This window comes from Osmerus eperlanus, chromosome 2 (assembly GCF_963692335.1).
Source record: "Osmerus eperlanus chromosome 2, fOsmEpe2.1, whole genome shotgun sequence".
Lineage (NCBI taxonomy): Eukaryota > Metazoa > Chordata > Actinopteri > Osmeriformes > Osmeridae > Osmerus > Osmerus eperlanus.
In genome coordinates, this window is record NC_085019.1 from 22,864,265 (window position 1) to 22,882,960 (window position 18,696).

The 18,696-nt window shown below is 40.8% G+C and overlaps 3 protein-coding genes across 4 annotated transcripts in view; 1 reads left to right on the top strand and 2 right to left on the bottom strand.

Moving 5' to 3' along the window:
- The window catches only part of slc16a6b (solute carrier family 16 member 6b), a 233,383-nt gene that overhangs the window by 128,059 nt on the left and 86,628 nt on the right, over positions 1–18,696 (top strand). The gene's annotated exons all lie outside the window — the stretch shown is intronic.
- hoxb3a (homeobox B3a) overlaps positions 1–18,696 on the bottom strand; it is a 52,745-nt gene that overhangs the window by 19,313 nt on the left and 14,736 nt on the right. The window contains exons 1-2 of one of the 2 annotated variants that reach the window (XM_062481070.1): positions 12,050–12,433; positions 3,914–4,112 (exon numbers count right to left, since the gene is read on the bottom strand). The gene's annotated coding sequence lies outside the window, so the exon portion shown is untranslated. Of the gene's footprint in view, positions 1–3,913; positions 4,113–12,049; positions 12,434–18,696 lie in introns of those variants that run through there. The other variant, XM_062481063.1, reaches the window with a different exon arrangement.
- hoxb4a (homeobox B4a) lies at positions 5,565–9,989 on the bottom strand. Its single transcript, XM_062481524.1, has 2 exons — positions 8,405–9,989; positions 5,565–7,426 (listed from the first exon to the last, which is right to left on the bottom strand). Exons 1-2 carry the CDS (start codon positions 8,826–8,828, stop codon positions 7,095–7,097), a joined length of 756 nt encoding a protein of 251 aa, XP_062337508.1. The 5' UTR covers positions 8,829–9,989; the 3' UTR covers positions 5,565–7,094.

Here is an 18,696-nt window from a genome sequence, read left to right on the forward strand (position 1 = left end):
GCCAAACTACCAGGCTAAAATGAATGGATGGACGAAAACGACGGATATTCCGTTTCATTCACTGTCAAATTAATACAGATACTTTTGTTATTAGTCATGTTTAATGGTGTCAAATTTGGAATCAACCCGTATATAAATGTGTAAACAATCAGTGCCATTATTTTTCAGCAACTTTGTCCATTCGATTTGAGATTTTTTTTTTAAAGAAATAGCATGTTTCAGGATGTTTAAACAGCGGGCATCTAATTATTAACAATTTGGTGGGCGCCCGTGGCATGCTTGTGATTTGTCATCTACACAAGGAACCGTTTTGAAGGGGAATAAAAGACAGGTAGCACGCGCGCAAAGGCAAGAGTTGCATGGGAGAGAGACCCTGCAGCGAGCTCTATGGCAACAATGGTACCAATCCTTTGGTGTTGTCAGCCATAGCTCGAGCTCTCAGAACAATAGACCTGGGGCTGTGTCCAAAAACACACAGCTATGTGTAAGGGAGAGACTCGTGAAGGTCAAACAATAGAGGGACTTGGTGGTGCGCTCGAGAGCTGAGACGAATGGCTCAGTCCATCTTATCACAAACATACATTAAAACTACTTAAGATTGCAAAGCTCGATTTCGTGAGGATGGAACTCACATAAAACATAATTAACTTGGACTGTTTGTAAAACAAATCCAAGATTCGCATTTTAAATTTCGCCTAATTATTTGGCAGGAAGGTTCGAGATTGTTGTGGTTTGAGGCTATGGTTGGAATGAAGAAGGAATTAATGTTGCCTACAAGCAGATGTAAGTAGGAAAAAATAGAAATACAAAAAAAGGGGGAAGAAATATGCGCACCACGTTAAATCTTATTTCTGTTGGATTGCTATTTACATTTTTACATAAGCCTACATTTTACATTTCATAATTATCCTAACCTTTAAGGATTTAAACCAAATGCTTGCCATCACATTATCATCATGATGACAGGCAGACTGTTACATTTTGAATGTATAAAACACAATGACCTGCATAATCTTAAAAATATTGTTAGACTCGCATCAAAATAACACAAGTAGCTATGCAATATTGATAACGACAAGAAACGACTGGAAATGTGATACATTGAAAAGCAAGTATAGAAGTCTACCACACATGATCGATGGGAACACACATATTCTCTCCCCTTGTAAATGATTAACCTAATCACTTTCCAGCAGAATAAAACGGCACTTAAAAAGAAAGTGATGTCCATAAAAAGCGGTTTTATGATAAAAACCTAAGGTGTCTAATCCTGTTACCAACAGCAACAAATATTAAGAATAATATGAACGAGTAATGGGCTAAGAACTACAATAACAACAACAATACATATATTAATAATAGGCAAATTATGAGAATGTTGTCTTGAAAAGACCTCAGAACCAAGTCAATGAAAAACACAGCTGAAGTTTGGACTATGTAAACACAAGTTTTGCCAAAGGTTAGGTTTATATAGACGAGCAGAGATTGATTTACGAAGCCCAACGTCTCGGCTATTATTGGGGTCCGTAAATCTGTCCACGCGGCAGGACGCACACAACCAATTCTGAAATATAGGCACATTCTCCTTAAGACTCCTGCGACTCTAACACAAGCCACTCTTGTCAGTGTGTTCCTTCACATTAGCACAGGGATTCTGTATTTTCTGAATAAATACGTTGAATAAATACGTATACCCAAACGCTATACAGCACACGAGCATAAAGGCTGCTTTATAAATCTAGCCTATCACATAGGTTTAGAATAATTTTAACAGAGGAGTAAATATGGGACAGTTTGTGTGTATGTGTGTGTGTTAATCGAATTTGAATATAACAGTAAACAGAACACTGCGAATGTATGGTTATTACGATGAACATATGCATCATAACAATTTAATAATATACAATAGTCTAACTGTTCGAGCTATATAAACCACAATCCGTTATAACGAGGACCATCACAATTATATATCAAGAACTATTGCATCAATAAAATGAACAGTATAGGCTACATAGCTGGCCTACTTCCGTAAGAATTAATGCTGCAGAGCGTGCGTCTTGGCATTGAAATTGAATTGGAGGGGGGGGGGGGGGGGCGTAGCGGTAACCATGGTGCTTTGCTTTATACTTGATACAAATATTTAAAAAACCCAACCGGTGTGCCAGCTTTTCGCAAAGAAAGAGCTCGCGTGTGTTGGCCATGTATCTCTGTGCAACTCTCCTTCTGACCTCCTCTCCGCGCGTCTCACCAGAATAATGATTCAGCATTGCGCGTGGGCTATTTGTTTCACAATTAGCAGCTTGATCTAAAACAGCACCACCACCGAGTCCCAGAGCGGGCCAAACAGCAGACTTCCAACAGATATTGGAGAGGTTTTAGAGGCAAGGGAGGAGGGAATGGGCGAACTTGAAGCATGTAGCCTACAATGCAGGGCGTTGGCATTCGATATAGCAGAGAAGTCATATTTGACGAGGGAGCAGAGGCGATGGGATGGGTTAAAAGCCTTCTGACTTCCTGTGTAAAGCTCGTGCTGCTGAAATGTACCGTCTCACTCACAACGAGGTCTTATCATCGAGAAGGAGAAAAAGACTACACGTCTCGAGCAATTGGCAGCTGATGGCATTCTATAGCATTTAGTGTATGGAAGCAAAACAGCCCCATGTAGCTACATTAGATAGCTCTGGACAAGGGCACCTCTTGTTTTCTTAAAGCCCAGTAGGTTTACGCGAGTGTCTTAGGAGAGAGATAGCACTCTGCCCTCGAGGTTACACCGGCCTGGCAGCGGTGTTGTGACTAACTCGCCTCAGGTCTTAGAAAATGTAATGCGGAGTGGGGTCCAGTCTGCCGAGGGTCAAGGGGTAGCAAGGGTCAGTCTGTGACTTCGCAACGGACCTAATCGGTCAGAAAACTTGTCCCCTGGTTGAACTCCACTCGGCCATTCTGTTGTCCGTTCCATTCATCGATTTTTTTCTTTCTCTTTGCTTCTTCTCTCGATACAAGTCCTTATATTTTCATCATTGGCTTCTGTTACTTTAACACGCATCATGCCACACTGGTCCGTAGAGAGAGTTAGGCTTTGGGGCAGAACCTCTGGCCTTTTAAAAATCCCCAAAGAAATTGATTTCCAGGGTTCAGGGGGCAGTGAATGCGTTTAAAGGCATTCATGCTCATACGAACAACTACATGCAATTGCTTTGCAGTGGTGGTCCGTAAGTCACACAGGCCTATTTTGAGAGGTAAATTGTTTTCGAACGCATCAAGTATGCATCCATTTTCTGTAATTGACCTATTGAACATCGAATTATTCATTTACAAGCCTGTGTCTTTTGTGTTTTGTTGTGCTACTTGGCTAGCTAACTATTGTTTCTTTAAATAGCCGAAGCTCTAATAGCACCATTAACAAATCATATCAGTCAAATAAAATATGACTAGGCCTACATTTCTATCTTACAAAAAGCGCTTCCAATACAGTCTCCACAATATCAGCCCAGAAAGCATAAACGTGCAAGGTTATGCAAAAACTGCCCACAAACACCACATTTCCACAAATGCATTCATTTCGATTGCATTGCACTAAAGAATAAAGTCAAGCACGCCATCACTGCATTTGCTCAAAGAGAGAGGTATAGTCGTTGACATCTGACATCTTAACACTTCGAGGTGAGACTCAGAGAACAAGGCAAGTAAACAGTTGCACAAACTCTCAGGAAAACACAACTCCGTTCATACCCTCCACGCCGATCATGGATACACAACAGCAGGCCTCCAAAAGTCACCTCATTATTTCAAAGCGACCATAAACCGCTAGCCTTCCCCCGACCTCAACAAATGTGCGCCTGTTATCCGGCTGTGAAAGCAGGGCCATAAAGCAATAAAACTACTTCCAAAGCAAATCTAAAGCAAAAGTTATTACCTCCATCGTTGCCGTCGAGGGTCCTGCGAAGATTTTCACTTGTGATGCCATTCTATGAGGATTTTCAAAATGGAAAAAAAAAGTTTTCTTGTCGAACGACTTGGTCAAAAGATGGTAGTCGATGAGAAAGGGGGGGGGGGTCCTGAAGTGTCTTCCAAGACTTCTCCTCTCCTGGCAGAAGGTCCGTGCAGTTGTGCTGCTGAATGACAATAGAAGAACAGAAGTGTTTAAAGAGAACAAGTGATTAATGATTTTTTTGTATAATTCTCACATTTTTCTTGACTCTGTCTGCAAATAATGGCGGTGAACTTTTGGGCCCCTTTAGAGATCTGTCCGCTCCTATTCATCCTCCGAAAGCAGAAGGCTTTTTTGATCAAGAATAAGAATAGAATTCCTAGGTACATATTGTATGCGGTACAACACGCAAATTCTTTCTCTTTTTTTTTTTTACTTTGTAAGTGCTTGAGGCTCTTTTTGTAGAGGCATATATGACCGGAGACCCATGAATCTATTCAAATATATGGTTGTCAATATCACAACATTTGGACATAATGTCACAGAGCGTCTGAAAAGTAAAGGTAGTGCCTAGGGCCTACAAGAAAACACTGTTATGAGATTTGCTGTGTGGAAGCTATTCAACCAGTTTCGCCCTGAAGGCCTGTGTATTTTACGTTTGAAAGGGGGCTGTTTTATATTGCATTACAACAATTATCTCTGTGTGTTTCGTGAATTATTTCAAAGGTATAGCCAAGTGGTTTTTACGTTAAAAGGGGGCTGTTTTATATTGCGTTACACAAATTATCTCTGTATGTTCCCTTAATTATTTCAATGCTATTGAAGCCAAGACAATAGTTTGTTTGGAGCAGGTGGTATGGAACGATATCCATATCAATTTTTATGTAAAGGCCTACGGTAAATTATATTGTAGACTACCTAACACTGTCTGAATCAAGGGGTCTATGGTCTAGTGTTCTTGAGAGCATTTCATGTATGAAGAGAAAAACAGATAAATGGATTGAAGGGGGATATATGGCACGAGAGCCTCGGAGATATCAACGAACAAGTAATAGAAAATCTTCTCTGAGCCACGGAATGGTAGCAGACCAATTTGAGGCCACACTTTTGTTTAAAGTTCAACACCGGCAAAACGGAATGTTATTTTCTCCTGCTCTATATTTTCGATACCTGCTCTAAGAAAAGAAAATGAGAATTAATACAAGACCCGCGCCTTACAAAAGAAGCCATTTGTCTTCTTGATTATCTATTTGGTTGTCAGGGTTTGAGCTATGGCACTAGCCCGCTCCTTTGTAATATAAAAAATACACAGCCAGACAGAAAACACCGAGAAACTGTTGTGCAAAAATTACTCTCATTAAAGCATTAAAAGCCCACGAGCCGAGAAACTATTTAACTTTTCAAATCGAGGATCCATATTTTGAAGCCACTTCTCGGCACCAACGAGCAGCGAGTGTGAGAACCGTTAAATTAACGAGAGAAGAGAGTGAAACGAAGAGGTTTGTGATTTAAAACGAGATTACAAGGCGTAATGTACCAGGATCACTCATGACCATAAGATATAAATCACCAGCGAGATATGCAGTGATTTTTCAGACAGGCTACATTGAAAGGCAAACGAAAAACCCACCATGGTAGGGTGAAATTAAATTGAATAATTTCTGTTTTTTTGAATACATCCCTTAATATTAGAAGAGCTGGTTTGAAGAGAAAGACACAGCCGTATTCCAGTAGGCTGTGTTGCAGAGAGCGCAGAGGGACAGGACAAAAGAAGAATAGAAATATGCTTTTTCAGCCATTTATTTAAATTTCTATATCTATTTACAAATAATAAGGTAGACACTGATAAGAATAAGCAGATTAGGAGCAACATACAAATAGAGAAGGAAAAAATACAATTTTGACATTATCAGCAACAAGACTGATCTTTGGAATGTAAATAAAAGAGACACAAATAAAACTGCCTATGCAATGGTTCAGGGTGAGAGGAAAGAGTGAGATGGGAAATTAGGAGAGAGGGGATGTGCGCATTTTTATGTGCAAAGAAAGAATAACAGAGAGCAAAAGATAAAATTAAATCGTATTCAGTCATGCAATATACGCACCTTTTTCTCTTTACAACCCTGGCCAACAATTGCTTAAATTACATTTTACTTAAAATAAATGAATACGTGTACTTGCAAGTTCTTGCCACGCAATTCAAATAAGCTCAAACCTGCCACTTCACAAAACAAGGCTAGAAGATAAACATATAAGTACAACTGAGGTAATTCAAGAAAGGTAGTGCTGTGTTTATAATGCTTAGGTTTGTACCAGGATTTTGGTTCATACTGTGTATGCTTCTATAAGTCCAGCTTCATCATTAACCATAGTTAACGTTCTTTTGTGAAATACCATGATTTACCTTTTGTTCCACACCCTGTCTCAGCTTAAGAAACAAAGAGAAGACGAGTCCCTGTATAAATGAACCAGCAACGGACCTCACAATCGTTGTCAGTCTTTCTAGCATATAGCGTTGAATAAACATAGAAAACTCATACACAGCTATATTTTCCAAAAAAAAACCTTCATATTTGGAGAATATATTCGGGTGTATTTTAGAATAAAGGGTCTGGGAGAGGAGTACGAAAACGGCTCTTGACGAAGCATGGCCTCATTTATTAATCACAACGTTGGACGTCGAGGTAATGGGCAGGCCCACGGTTCATCCTTTGTACCGCAGAGTAAACATGACAAATGGGGCCGAGTTTGGCATGATTAAAGATGAAACACGGATCCATCTTCACCAAATCTGAAAACTATCTGCCGCCTTCTGTTCTAATGGTGGGAGGGAGAGAAAGAGAGAGAGAAAGAGAGAGAGAGAGAGAGACAGAGAGACAGAGAGACAGAGAGAGAAAGAGAGAAAGAGAGGGAGGGGTGGCAAAAAAGGGTCAGGAGAAGTGTTTACATTTGAGTCTTCTCCCCGTTTCTATTTTTTTTTTTATCTGAACCTCTCCTGTTTTTAACCTCCCTCTCGTTTACCCTTCTTGAAACATCCCTGTAATTGAATAGATGGGGGAGCATGAAGAAACGTCCATGCTTCCCCCCAGAAACAAAGGTTTCCAAAGTGCATGGTATAGGTGGTTGGGTAGTGGTGGTACTGGAGTATCGTGATAGATGGGGTGGGCTATAGGCTCGGCGGAGGTCCACTGCTTCGGTTCTGAGAGCTCTCTAGCGCATGGCTGCTGTTTTGCGAGTTTGTTGTGTTGTTCGACGAGGAACTGTTGGACCGAATCTTTGTGTTGGGTAGCTTGTGGTCTTTCTTCCATTTCATCCGTCGGTTCTGAAACCAGATTTTGATTTGGCGCTCAGACAGACAGAGAGTGTGAGCAATCTCCACCCTCCGTCTCCGGGTCAGGTAGCGGTTGTAGTGGAACTCCTTTTCGAGCTCCAAGACCTGCTGTCGCGTGTAGGCTGTCCGTGAGCGTTTGGGTTCACCCCCTGAGTAATTTGGACTCACTGTGGGACAGAAAGCAATACATGACTGGCAACATCATCACACTGAAATAAACTTATTTATTGCACATGCTGAGATAGACCCGTCCATATTTCATGAGCTTGCAAAACAACTGCGCGTGATATAACATGGCCTAGACAAATGAACATGGTTTCAGGAGTAGCATTTTGTAATGCTGTACTGCTAAAATGCTATGGGTGAGGGCTTGCATGGGAATTATACTATAAGCTCTCTTTGAACAGAAGGGAGGCGCAGGGGGGTGCTGTACGGCAGTTAATGGGTGCTGGATAATGATTCAAGAGAGTCAAACTGCAAAACATAATAGATGAAGTATCATAAAGGCCAGATCAAAAGACATCAAAGCAAGTTATGTAAAGTTTGAGTTGACGATACGTTATTTGCAAAATGGTGCTAGTATTACGCATACTGAACAAGGGTAGAATATCGGTGACTTTGCAAAAGTCGACTGCTTGTTTAAAGGCGCCACATAGCTCCCAAAGCACACGTTTCAATTACTGTGGAATAACAACGAGTGTCCATAATCGAGTCAAAATATTTGCCTTGACAATCATGTTTTATTGTACTTTCCATAAATATGAATATTTAAGCTTCCATAAAACTTTTTACTCAACAACGGAGGGTGACAGAGAAAGTACACGTTTATACATCTAACCACTTAAAATCAAATTAGAAAAGCATAAAACTTAACTTATGGGTTAGTGTAGTCGTCATAAAACCGTCTTAGGAAGAAATTAGAACGGAAAGGTTGCATAGACTTCAAACGTACTTGGCAAAGAAGTGCAATAAAAATTTATGGAGGGTGTAATTATATTGCCCTGCAAACAGCCGATCGTAAATCTCAACCGATGGTTACTTTTCGAGGGGAGCAATAGATTTAACACCGGACATTTTGCTTCCCACCTTGGGTGAGCAGAATATCCACAAAGACGCCGAGTAAGGGAGAAGTTAAGAGCACTCACCAATGTTTACGTGGACTTTCTTCATCCAGGGGTAAACCACGGGATCCTTGCGAGAGCTAGCCGAAGAAGTGCTTTGGTTAAGAAGATTCTGTCCACAAGCGGGTGGAGGGCTCGGAGTTACCGAGTCGCAATGATGGTTTGGCTCCGGGAGAGAGGTTGAATGTCCGGTTGGGGGAAGGACGTGACCCCGAGGAGACATCACCACCGCGGGCTGCCCCGGACCCTGGCACGGAGTGTAAGACGGGTCGGCGCAGCCCGACCGCTGGTGGTAGATCGACTCATGCTGAAACGCTGGCTCTTGCCTCTGGGCGCTATAATAGTCCGGAGAGTGGCTGGGTAGGTAGTCATTCTGTGAATATTCCTCGCACGGTGGAAACTTGGGATCCACATAGTTGGAGTTGATCAAATAGGAACTCATGGCCATTAATTTCTTTGAATTGCACACAAAATATACTAAAATTTATATCTATCCCTTAACTGGTTTCCCTGTATCGCTGAACCCTCCTACTTTCTGTCAAGTGAACAAAGTTAAGAATCCATGTGACAGCGGGAGCCAATGGCGTGGAGCCTGACTCTTCCCGGATAAGGAAATGGGATATAGGCATAACAGACCCCGCACATCATCTGGGCATACTTTGTGGCATTCGAATGTTGCATACTTTTTACACATTGGCACGCGAGACATAAGCAAGCAAGCGAATCAAAACAATAACAACCCAAAACAGCCATGCCAGATTGAAATACCACCACGTTTATAAACGGTCTAGAGCATACTATAGCCCCCTCACCTCCCATATTCGTTAAACAATACAGACAAGAACGACATGTTGCGCCTTAGCCCATGTGGGCACGACAGCAGTCAAACTAAATAGGTGATATCTTGTTTTTCTTTCCTGCTGGAGCTTTTAAAATCAAGTGCAAGAGAAAAGTAATGCTGCCGTGTGTTCGTGCTTGCCAAAGCTCTTAAATGCACTCGCTAATAACGGTGAGAGAATACCCTGGCGTGTGCTGTGCGCAGCGGAAGGCTGTCAGAGATGAATCTAGGCTTGTTTAGGATCGATAGAAAATTCATCAACTAATTCAGGTTACAAAGCCTCCTAAATCACAGCTAGACCTTTGCATTAAAGCTGAGCCTACCGCCAACCCTCCCTAAAGACCACGTTCATCCTGCATGCACACCAATTTACACACCTTGCATAGTAAGTAATGCCAAGCGCTTTTGCGCATTGCTAATCGAGGACTGGTTTGAGACCTTATCAGATTGAAGTAGCACTAGCAATGTTATGGTTGGGAAAGGGCTTACATGCAAGGTGGAGCGATCACGAGATAAACCCCCTTTGTTGTCGAAATTGACCGCTCCTTCAATCGAAATGGTGACCCAGTGAGTGTGCCTTTCAATGACAGACAAGAAAATCATCAATTAAAAGCATACAAATTATCCAAAGGCTTTGCGAACTTTTTTCAATAACGTCTAATTAGTAATCGAAATCGAAGCCATGCGATTTTGTTTTGAATTTGACAACAAAGGCCATGATGCCAAATGTTTATCAAAATAGAAGCTCGTTGGTTGTCCTCGGTGTCCTTGGCGAAGTGTATGCGCCAACTACATACTCCCCTAGATACGAATTTGTGACTGTGAGTCTGTTCACACAAATCCGGATCTACAGGGTATATATAGATGACAGGTATTCTCAGGATAGGTTAGTAAGTGGGGCCACTAACCTTGATTGCGTCATGTCAGGTAAAGCATAAAGGTGCTACGCCCGGAGCTAGCTTCACCAAACTGTGTCAGTTAACATACTGCAATGTAAGGTGTTTTGCTTGCAAATATACCATACATTTTAAGGGTCAACTTCACACAAAAAAAAACTACCAGCACAAGATTGGTAAATTGACTGAGCCTTTCCACAGTATGACGTTTAAAAACAACGACATCTAAGCACGCTATATCATTTATACAAGGAACGCACGAGTCTCTGGGACACTGAAACGGTCGTTTGAGTCTTGTGCACGCACTGTACAAAAACATATGGGTTTTATGGTAGATACTTTTTTACAACTCGAAAACAAACACCTCAAACGGAGATTTCCGGAAAAGGGGGATGTAAAACAATAAAATATGCAAGTGGAAGAAATTGCTAACGCTTCTCACATCACCAAAAGAACAGATTACAATTCACCACCCTTTCAACAAGTTTTGTCTTTTCAACACGCACCGAAGCTCTCATTTCGATTTTAAACAACTTGGGAAAAAACTGATTTCGCTCTAATGTCAAGAGATTTCAATTTTACGAAAATAAATTGAAATGGCCTAGTACAATTAAATTAAGGTAAGATCTGGCTGAGGCATACATTTAAATTACTTTTATTTGCTGTCATATCGGATTGAAAATGAAAATATTCTAATAGACAGTGTAAGAGGTGAGAGTTTGTCTTTCCTAAATTTAAAGGTACACCGATATGTTTAACCTATGAGGAAGATATAATAGCAAATTATATATTACATGCCAATATGTATGTATTACATTAAATATAGATGTAGGCTTGTACTAAAATTGGCAAAGCGCATATAATAGAAAGGTCTTGCAGGCCTATTGAATCTCATTGTTAACTACCATACCCCAATTGAACGGTGACATTTTTACGAGTAATGGCCTAAGGACATTAAAATTTGCTGTAGACCTACCCTTTAACGGTGAGCTATAGAGTTTAAAATAATCATGTTGAATTATGTCTGAAATCTTACAATAACGTCGTTATCATGCTGTAGTCTTCTCAAGGTGTTCCTAGACTAAGTCCAGGTTTATATAGATCGGTCTTTGTTAAGAAAACGTAAGGGCCCTTTGTCATGGAATCAGAGACAAATTCAATTGAACATAATTCCAGCTAATAAGAGCCAGTGTTGTTCCAGTAAAACGAAAAAATAGTGATGGCATCGAATTAAGTATCTGCATAATATAATCATTTTGTTTCAGTCGTAGTGTATGATGAGCAGAAAACAAAGCCAATACATGATGGGAAAATCTTTAGCACCCCTAGTGTTTATATCCTAGTCCATGGCCTGCTTCATTCAGAAATAGGCCTTTGCAAACATTATAATACAATAGGTACACTTTCGTGACATCATCTCACTGTATTCGTATCAAGTGCCACCCCGTTATCGTCGTAATTGTAACACTTTAAACACTTTCACCATACCTGGATGAAAACCTTTAATAGCCTTTAAAAATACCTAACAAAAGCAACAATAAGGGGTTTTCATGGCACAGAGAAAGTTCAGCCCCAATGTCCACTCTAACCCTTTCACCTCGGCAGCCACCGACCTCGCCTTCACCCCCTAAAACTATCCTCTCTAAACGGTGTAGGGACCTCACCATCTGGCTCTCAGGGGTTAATATGTACACCGACAGCCTTTCAGGGCGAGCACCCACATACTAAAGCCAAGGTAAATATTCAGCACGAAAGAACCCACATGGAGTGTCACAACGACCTCAAAGAGTTGAATTTAATTCATAACTCCAGTTATGGAAAGGGGGGGGGCGGATAAACGTGCACTCTCCGCAGTGTAAGGCACGTGGTCCGCCCAGGCAGGCACCTGCTACAGAACACCACGATATGTAAATGAAGCGCCAATTTCTTACTTACTTCGCTCCTCGGCGCATTTCATCTCGTCTTAGATTGCTCCTTTTCACCAACTCTGTTTTCTGCACACGAGACGCAACAAGAGGCACACCGGCTTCTGTCGGATCCGAGTCTTTCTTTCTTTTTTGCCGCACCAAGAGCTCATAAGCCCCTTCTTCGTATTCCAACGCCACAGGTTTAGCCCCTGACCTCTCCGTGATACCTTTGTAGTAAAACTTCTCTCATTTCCTCGGGTCTCCAATGTGTACCGTGCCGAAAGTACAGACCGGCTATGGGCAAAGTGAACATTAAACTGTCCAAAAGGGCGCAAGCCGATCTTCGTCGCGTACACAGCCTTCCATAAGAGGAGAAAATAATAAGATAAACCAGCGTGAGACCAACTCCATGCGAGCGAACGAACGCGCCTTTGTCGCTTTAACCTTGCTCGGTAGGCGACAAAAGGGGCTACCCCCTTGCAACACCACTGCGTATCCACCTAATACATCTAAAAAATAAAATGCACATTATCCCTCTACCGTTGTGAACGCGACAAACCACTGAGTGCTTTAAGGCATTTTGTTGTGGACTCAAGTTTTCGTATTAATCTCGCAGTTTGGCAGTCTTTGTTAAACAACGAGGCGTGTCACGAGTCCCAGTACATTTTAATATTTGTTAGACGCGCTGACCTGCGTTTCACCCCTTCCCCGGGTCTCTCCCACTCGCAGCCTCTATGCATAGCTTGCTCGGTCATATTGAATTGTGTTCAGGTCATTACTTTGAAGAAAAATGGTTAGGAAGGGGGATTCATTCAAAAAGGCTTTCCAAGCCTGAAAAACAAATCGAGCACAGAGCATGTCTTCATTTTCTTTGTTGCATAAATAAAATCTGCAGTTCTCTATCAGGAGGACCAAATGTGTAGATACCAAACATTGATATCCCACAGTAGCCTGAAATGTAGTATACATTATCTGTTATATTAAGTTTGCCAGGTTTTAGTTTGTGACATTAACTGTTAGATATATTCCGTAATAAAGTACTTGCTTGTTAAAGTATCAGGTGAATTCATTTGAGGTAATTCGATACCTTGTCCTGGCACTCAAGTTGTTGAGTATATCTTTCACATGCTCACTTTATGCCTCTATTTTATTAAAATAAAAATATACGTGTAGCATTGTGAAAATTACATTGGAAATAATATATGGAACAGAAATAAAACATTTTATGCCACCATACATTTTACATTTTGAACAAAAATAACATTAGGTTTTGAACACAAAATGTAAACGAATTTAAAACAAGAATCACCCTCGTCAATAGTGGCCTTGTGCAAACTGCAGATATAAAAATGCACCACAATGCTCTGCCAGGCAACGGCGTTTGCTACAATGGAATTGAAATTAATTCAGTGAACTCCTGTTGAACTCCAATTGGGACGTTTTCTCTAATACAATTATTCACCACTTATGCACTTTGTTTGGCAAAATACCGACCAACCAGAATTATATACCATTCCGCTCTCTACCATTTGTCCAAATGTTTATGTCAATAACGTAATTATTTATTTACTGAATTATCAATTTTGTCCTTACCGAACCCCCCTCTCTCTCACCCTTTTGCAACCCCCCCCTCCCTTCTAACCATAAAACATACTTCAACAATATGTGTCCAAGCGCACCCATTCAACTTGTCGACGTAGATGAAGAGGTTTACGTAAATAGAAATGTGTAAGGCCTGTTTGTTCCAGAATTTTCTAATGGCCGGTTAGAGGCATTGAAGCTTGGAATACAAGTTTAATATTCTTAACTACTAGATAAAGTTGCCAAACTGTGTACAAAACGCTATCAAAACATACTTTTCTGATAGTCAGATGTCCCTAACTCCTCCTCTCACAAACTAACGAAAATTGTTGTTTCCGCATCCAGAAGGAGACATTGAGAAAATGTTTTTTTACAGTCTGGTGTGGCGTCATTTCCTTCTTGTATTCATTGTACACTTTTGCTAAAGAGGCGAGGCAACCCTGTCACACACAATTTCCCACTTCAAACAGTACTTTGAAATGCGAGTAGGCCATATCGTAACAGGACATCAGAGTTAATAATCCTAACGACTACATTTTCTAAAGATGAATACATGTGGACAAGTAGTAACTAAAATAACTTTCCAAAGATACAGGAATAATGTTTTGGTCTAAATATAGCCCTACTTTGCATGGGGGTTGGAGCCCACAATATTTTGCATTGAAGCATTTAATGTGAGCAATGGTATGCACATCATTTAGGCCAGGACTATGTTGATAAGCCAGCAAAGAGCAAAGGCAATGTATTGAAAAGTTAAATACAGTTATTATTAGTAGTAGTCTACTAGTAGTTGTAGTAGTCGTATGACTTATACATACATATAATTATTTCGTTAAATGATCATATTAATAACATATTAACCTCTTGATAGCAGGCCTACCTAGATATTTAAAAGTACTTTTACAGCATATCATACTTGAGTATGAGCTAATGAATCGTTTGTAATGTGCATAGTAAAGCACATGGAAACAAGTTTGAAACATTTGAATTGATGTTACGTTCGGTTATCGTTCCCTTTTGTCTCTCAGACATGATTTTGAGAAAAATAATGTATTTTTGACTGGAGCATTACTTGAGCCATCCCATTTTACAACTGCGACGGGGCCCACAGAGAGGAGGGCAGACACCTGCATTGTTGAACCCCAATGTCATCAAATCCCTTCCGTTGCCTTCCCTCAATCGTCCATTTTCCTCTGCTCTCTTTCCTTCGCGCGCATGGACTTGCTATTGTTACCAAGAAGGTCAGCCCTTCACCTCTCCCTCGCTCCACACTATCATTTCTCTCATCTTTTCGCATGAGACAATCTGTAGCCCTTCACTCTCCTAACCTCCCATGCGCCCCCTCTTCTCTACCCCTCCCTCACCCTCCCACTTCGCCATAGACATGCAGCAATTGGTCTAGAAAACAGAGTCGACAGCCGAGGGCAGAGTCACGCACGACGTAAACTTTTGACCCTTCAACTTTTTGACCCCAGCTATATAACCCTTTCTGACAATACTGGAATCACCTTCTTAAGCTCAAGGCGAAAAGAGAAAGACAGCTAGAGTAGCCTATACGATCACATTCTTATCGCTAGACGTGCAGTTTGCCGACACTGTTGGGCTAGTTTCTCGTGGTGTTCGAACCCTTACACAATACAATGACGAGGGAAGTACATGGAAATTACGTAACTCCATTTGGAGGAGCTCTGAAAGTGCATGTTACCACATTGTGAGGAAGTAGCAGTTCATCCAAACACGGAAGGTGTATGGGTGAAGAATTTGGGGTTTAGGTTATCATGTGTTTATAACAATGGGTTTCAAATGAGTTTGTCGCGTGGTGGGTGGAATAGCGCCACACTGCCTTTTCTAGCTGTGAACTTGGTCTAAAGCGGGCTCTGCTGGCCACGCGAGAGAGTTGCATTTAGACAGAATATTCCTCAGCACATGTGTAACGACATTTTAAACTATTCGCTTGCAAGTAATGTGCAGCATTAGACATTTTGTGGGGACTAAATACTTTTCTTGGGCTGTTGAGTAAAACATTTGCGTCGGACTTGAGGTCCTGTGGAGTGGATGAGAGTTTGTGTGGCTTCTCCAAAATTGCTTTTCGGCCCACGTAAAGGGCTTTTTCTATACGATTGGCTATTAATAACAATAGCGTAGCCTACATGTTTTAAACTATAAATGATCTGAAATCAGATCACAAATATTATCGATGTGAAGTCGGCCACGGAACAAAGCCACATAGCCATTTCCCGACCACAAAACCACGTTAATGTTATTGTTAGTATAATTAACAAACACCGTTGTTTCTCCATTTTGCCAATCCCCCTTATTATTAGTTGCCTAGCAGTAGAAGAGAGATTTTTAGAACCACTAGAATGCATATTTATGCAAACATATTTATGCGCATAGATTGTCAGGTAAAATAGTAGGCCTATCCAAAATCAAAAGCTGATGAAATACCCTGGTAGCTGGTATCCTGGCACCTAATATAGCGCAGAACAATATTTGCTGACATTAACAGATTATTTCAGTAATTAATAGAGAAAACGAGTGAGACTTCACTTGTGCATCACATATTAGGCTGCTCTTTTTTGCTTATTTTTCAAGGCGATAACGATAGCATTGTGTTGGAGACATTTCCGTTTTAAATCAGCTTCGAGTCAGTGAGGATCCACGCGTGCTCCACCATGTCAGATTGAAATTGCGGATGTTTTCCTTGCTTCTGTCACCCTATCCCACGAGTCGGATACAGAAGTGGGAAAAACAAGAGGTAGCCTAAATAAAAACAGAACTGGTTAATTCCTTTCCCCTCTGTCGGTGGGTAAACACGCTCGTATAACTGCACCTAATGTGCTCCTTGGCTGCGCCTGCGCTTTGGTGTTCGCTCTGCATCGCTTGTCTGCTGACCTCGCGGTGACACCGTCCACATGCATTATGGATGAGATATGAGCCTAGATTACCCCTATCAATATGCAAAACCCATTATGTTGTTCAAATGACAATTTAAACGTTGGAAATCGACGCTCCAATGTCCAACATCGAAAATGCTGGAGAAAAACGGTTTCTTAGCTTTTGGAAACACAGTTGTATTTTTATATTTTTCTTACCCCAGTAACTGTTCAAATATTTAACATATTATTAGTTATTTACAAATGTACAATTGTGTAGGCATGTGGAACTGCTATTTCAATGACAATCCGTGGCCGTTGCTTTATTGCGAGGCTCCATACCACCAGAAAATAACACGATAAACAGTAGGGTGACCTTAAGCAACTTTTCTCATGTTCATTCTTTACCTCAACCCCTTCTGCTTTCTCCCATCTCCTGATATGATTACAGAAAACAACCACGTGTAAAAACAGACAATCACACACCTTTCAATAAAAAAGCTTTCGCCTATTTACTCACCCACCTACAAAACTTTAGGCTTGTGATAAGATTTTGACTGTACACATAAACGGGAAACTGATGAAGCCGAAAATAAAGTGGTCGACTTCGTAGGGGTCTGGGTCGGTGAACTCGTTAAACAACTTTGAAGAGGAACTAAATACATGTTCTGCTCTACCTCTGTGCAGGGGGCAGTGGCCGAGGCCCTTGCGAATGTAGGCTATCATTATGAAAAGGAAGCCGATGAAAAATTGATATGGAAGACCCTGCCTCTCCCCGCGAGAGTTCCTGTTTACTGTCTGAAACTTCCTAAAGCTGCACACACACGCACACACACACATATATACTTATACACACACACACACACACACACACAGCGCCAGGGCTACAGTTCAAAAATAAAAGATAAATAAATAACTGTGTAGTTATGTAGTGCTATAAGGACCGGAAAAACACGGGTTTAATGTAAAATAAAAGTTTAAAACATTCAGGTTGTCGAGGGTGTACATTTCAATTTACGTTGCAATTAATTTGCATTGGCACTGTTTCAAATGTGGCAAACAAATGAATACGTTTACATTCAAAGAATTAATATATTTCGTTATTAATTTTTCTCATTATTTAAATAATGACCTTAACATATGCTCCACTCTTTGGAGCGTCTGTGTGATCCTGTAATAACTAAATACAAGGCAGTGCTGCATTTTGCCTTAAAGCTGCAGCTAACCTTGACTGGGATCATGCAGGCCTATTTATTGATATGTTTGAAAATATATGGTGCAAGCAGAAGAGTCACGCATCCCCATACTGAAAAGACATTGGCTGGGTCTGAATGAACATAATTAATGAAAGTCTGAGAGGTCACGTTTTTTTTTTTTACTTCCAAAAGAGATCCCATCGCTTGTTCCCTAAACTAGCCCAGCCTTGGGCCCACGTCGCGGTAGCCCTGTACACTGCTACTGCATTAGGCCTAATTGTAGAAAAAAAAAGAGAGAAGACTTTCGTCTTTAATCTACTGTATCTTCCAGCGATGGAAGATAAGGATAGTGTATTCATCAAAATTAGGATACAATGCTTAAAAGATTTTAGATTGAATGTCAAATGTATGTGTAGCTGTCACACAACTATTAAACTGTTGACATTTTAATCATGGGAGAACTACGGCAACATGCATTGGTATTGGTATAACAAGTATTGGTTCAGTATTCAGTGCTCTAAGTTGCTAGAGGATCACTTTATTAAAGGAAATAAGAATGTCTGCATCCAGTTTTGTTATTCACACCCTTCCTGCCAGGAAAATACTTGGGCGGTGTACGAACAAAGATTTGCTTGTACCTCTTGGACGCATATCATTATACATGTGTGTGCGTGTGTGTGTGTGTGTGTGTGTGGGGGGGGGGCTTGTAATTTGCATTCAGTCCGGTACATAAGGTAAAAATGATAGCCTTACAAATATCGAATATGTTACAAGAAAATACACACACAATGAAATTGTTGGCTACTTTGTTTTTACATAGGCCTAAGTCAGACTTGAAACTTTTGTTTCAACTTTTCCAGACTCCATAATCATTACAGCGGTCCATACAGATAAACGACACCAGGCAATCCACCTATTCATGTTGAAATTATGAGTTATTAAGAAGTAGACTACCACAATGCAATAAAAGGCGGACCTTTCTTTTATGTAAAAAGAAACGACTATAACGAAAGATAGAAAGG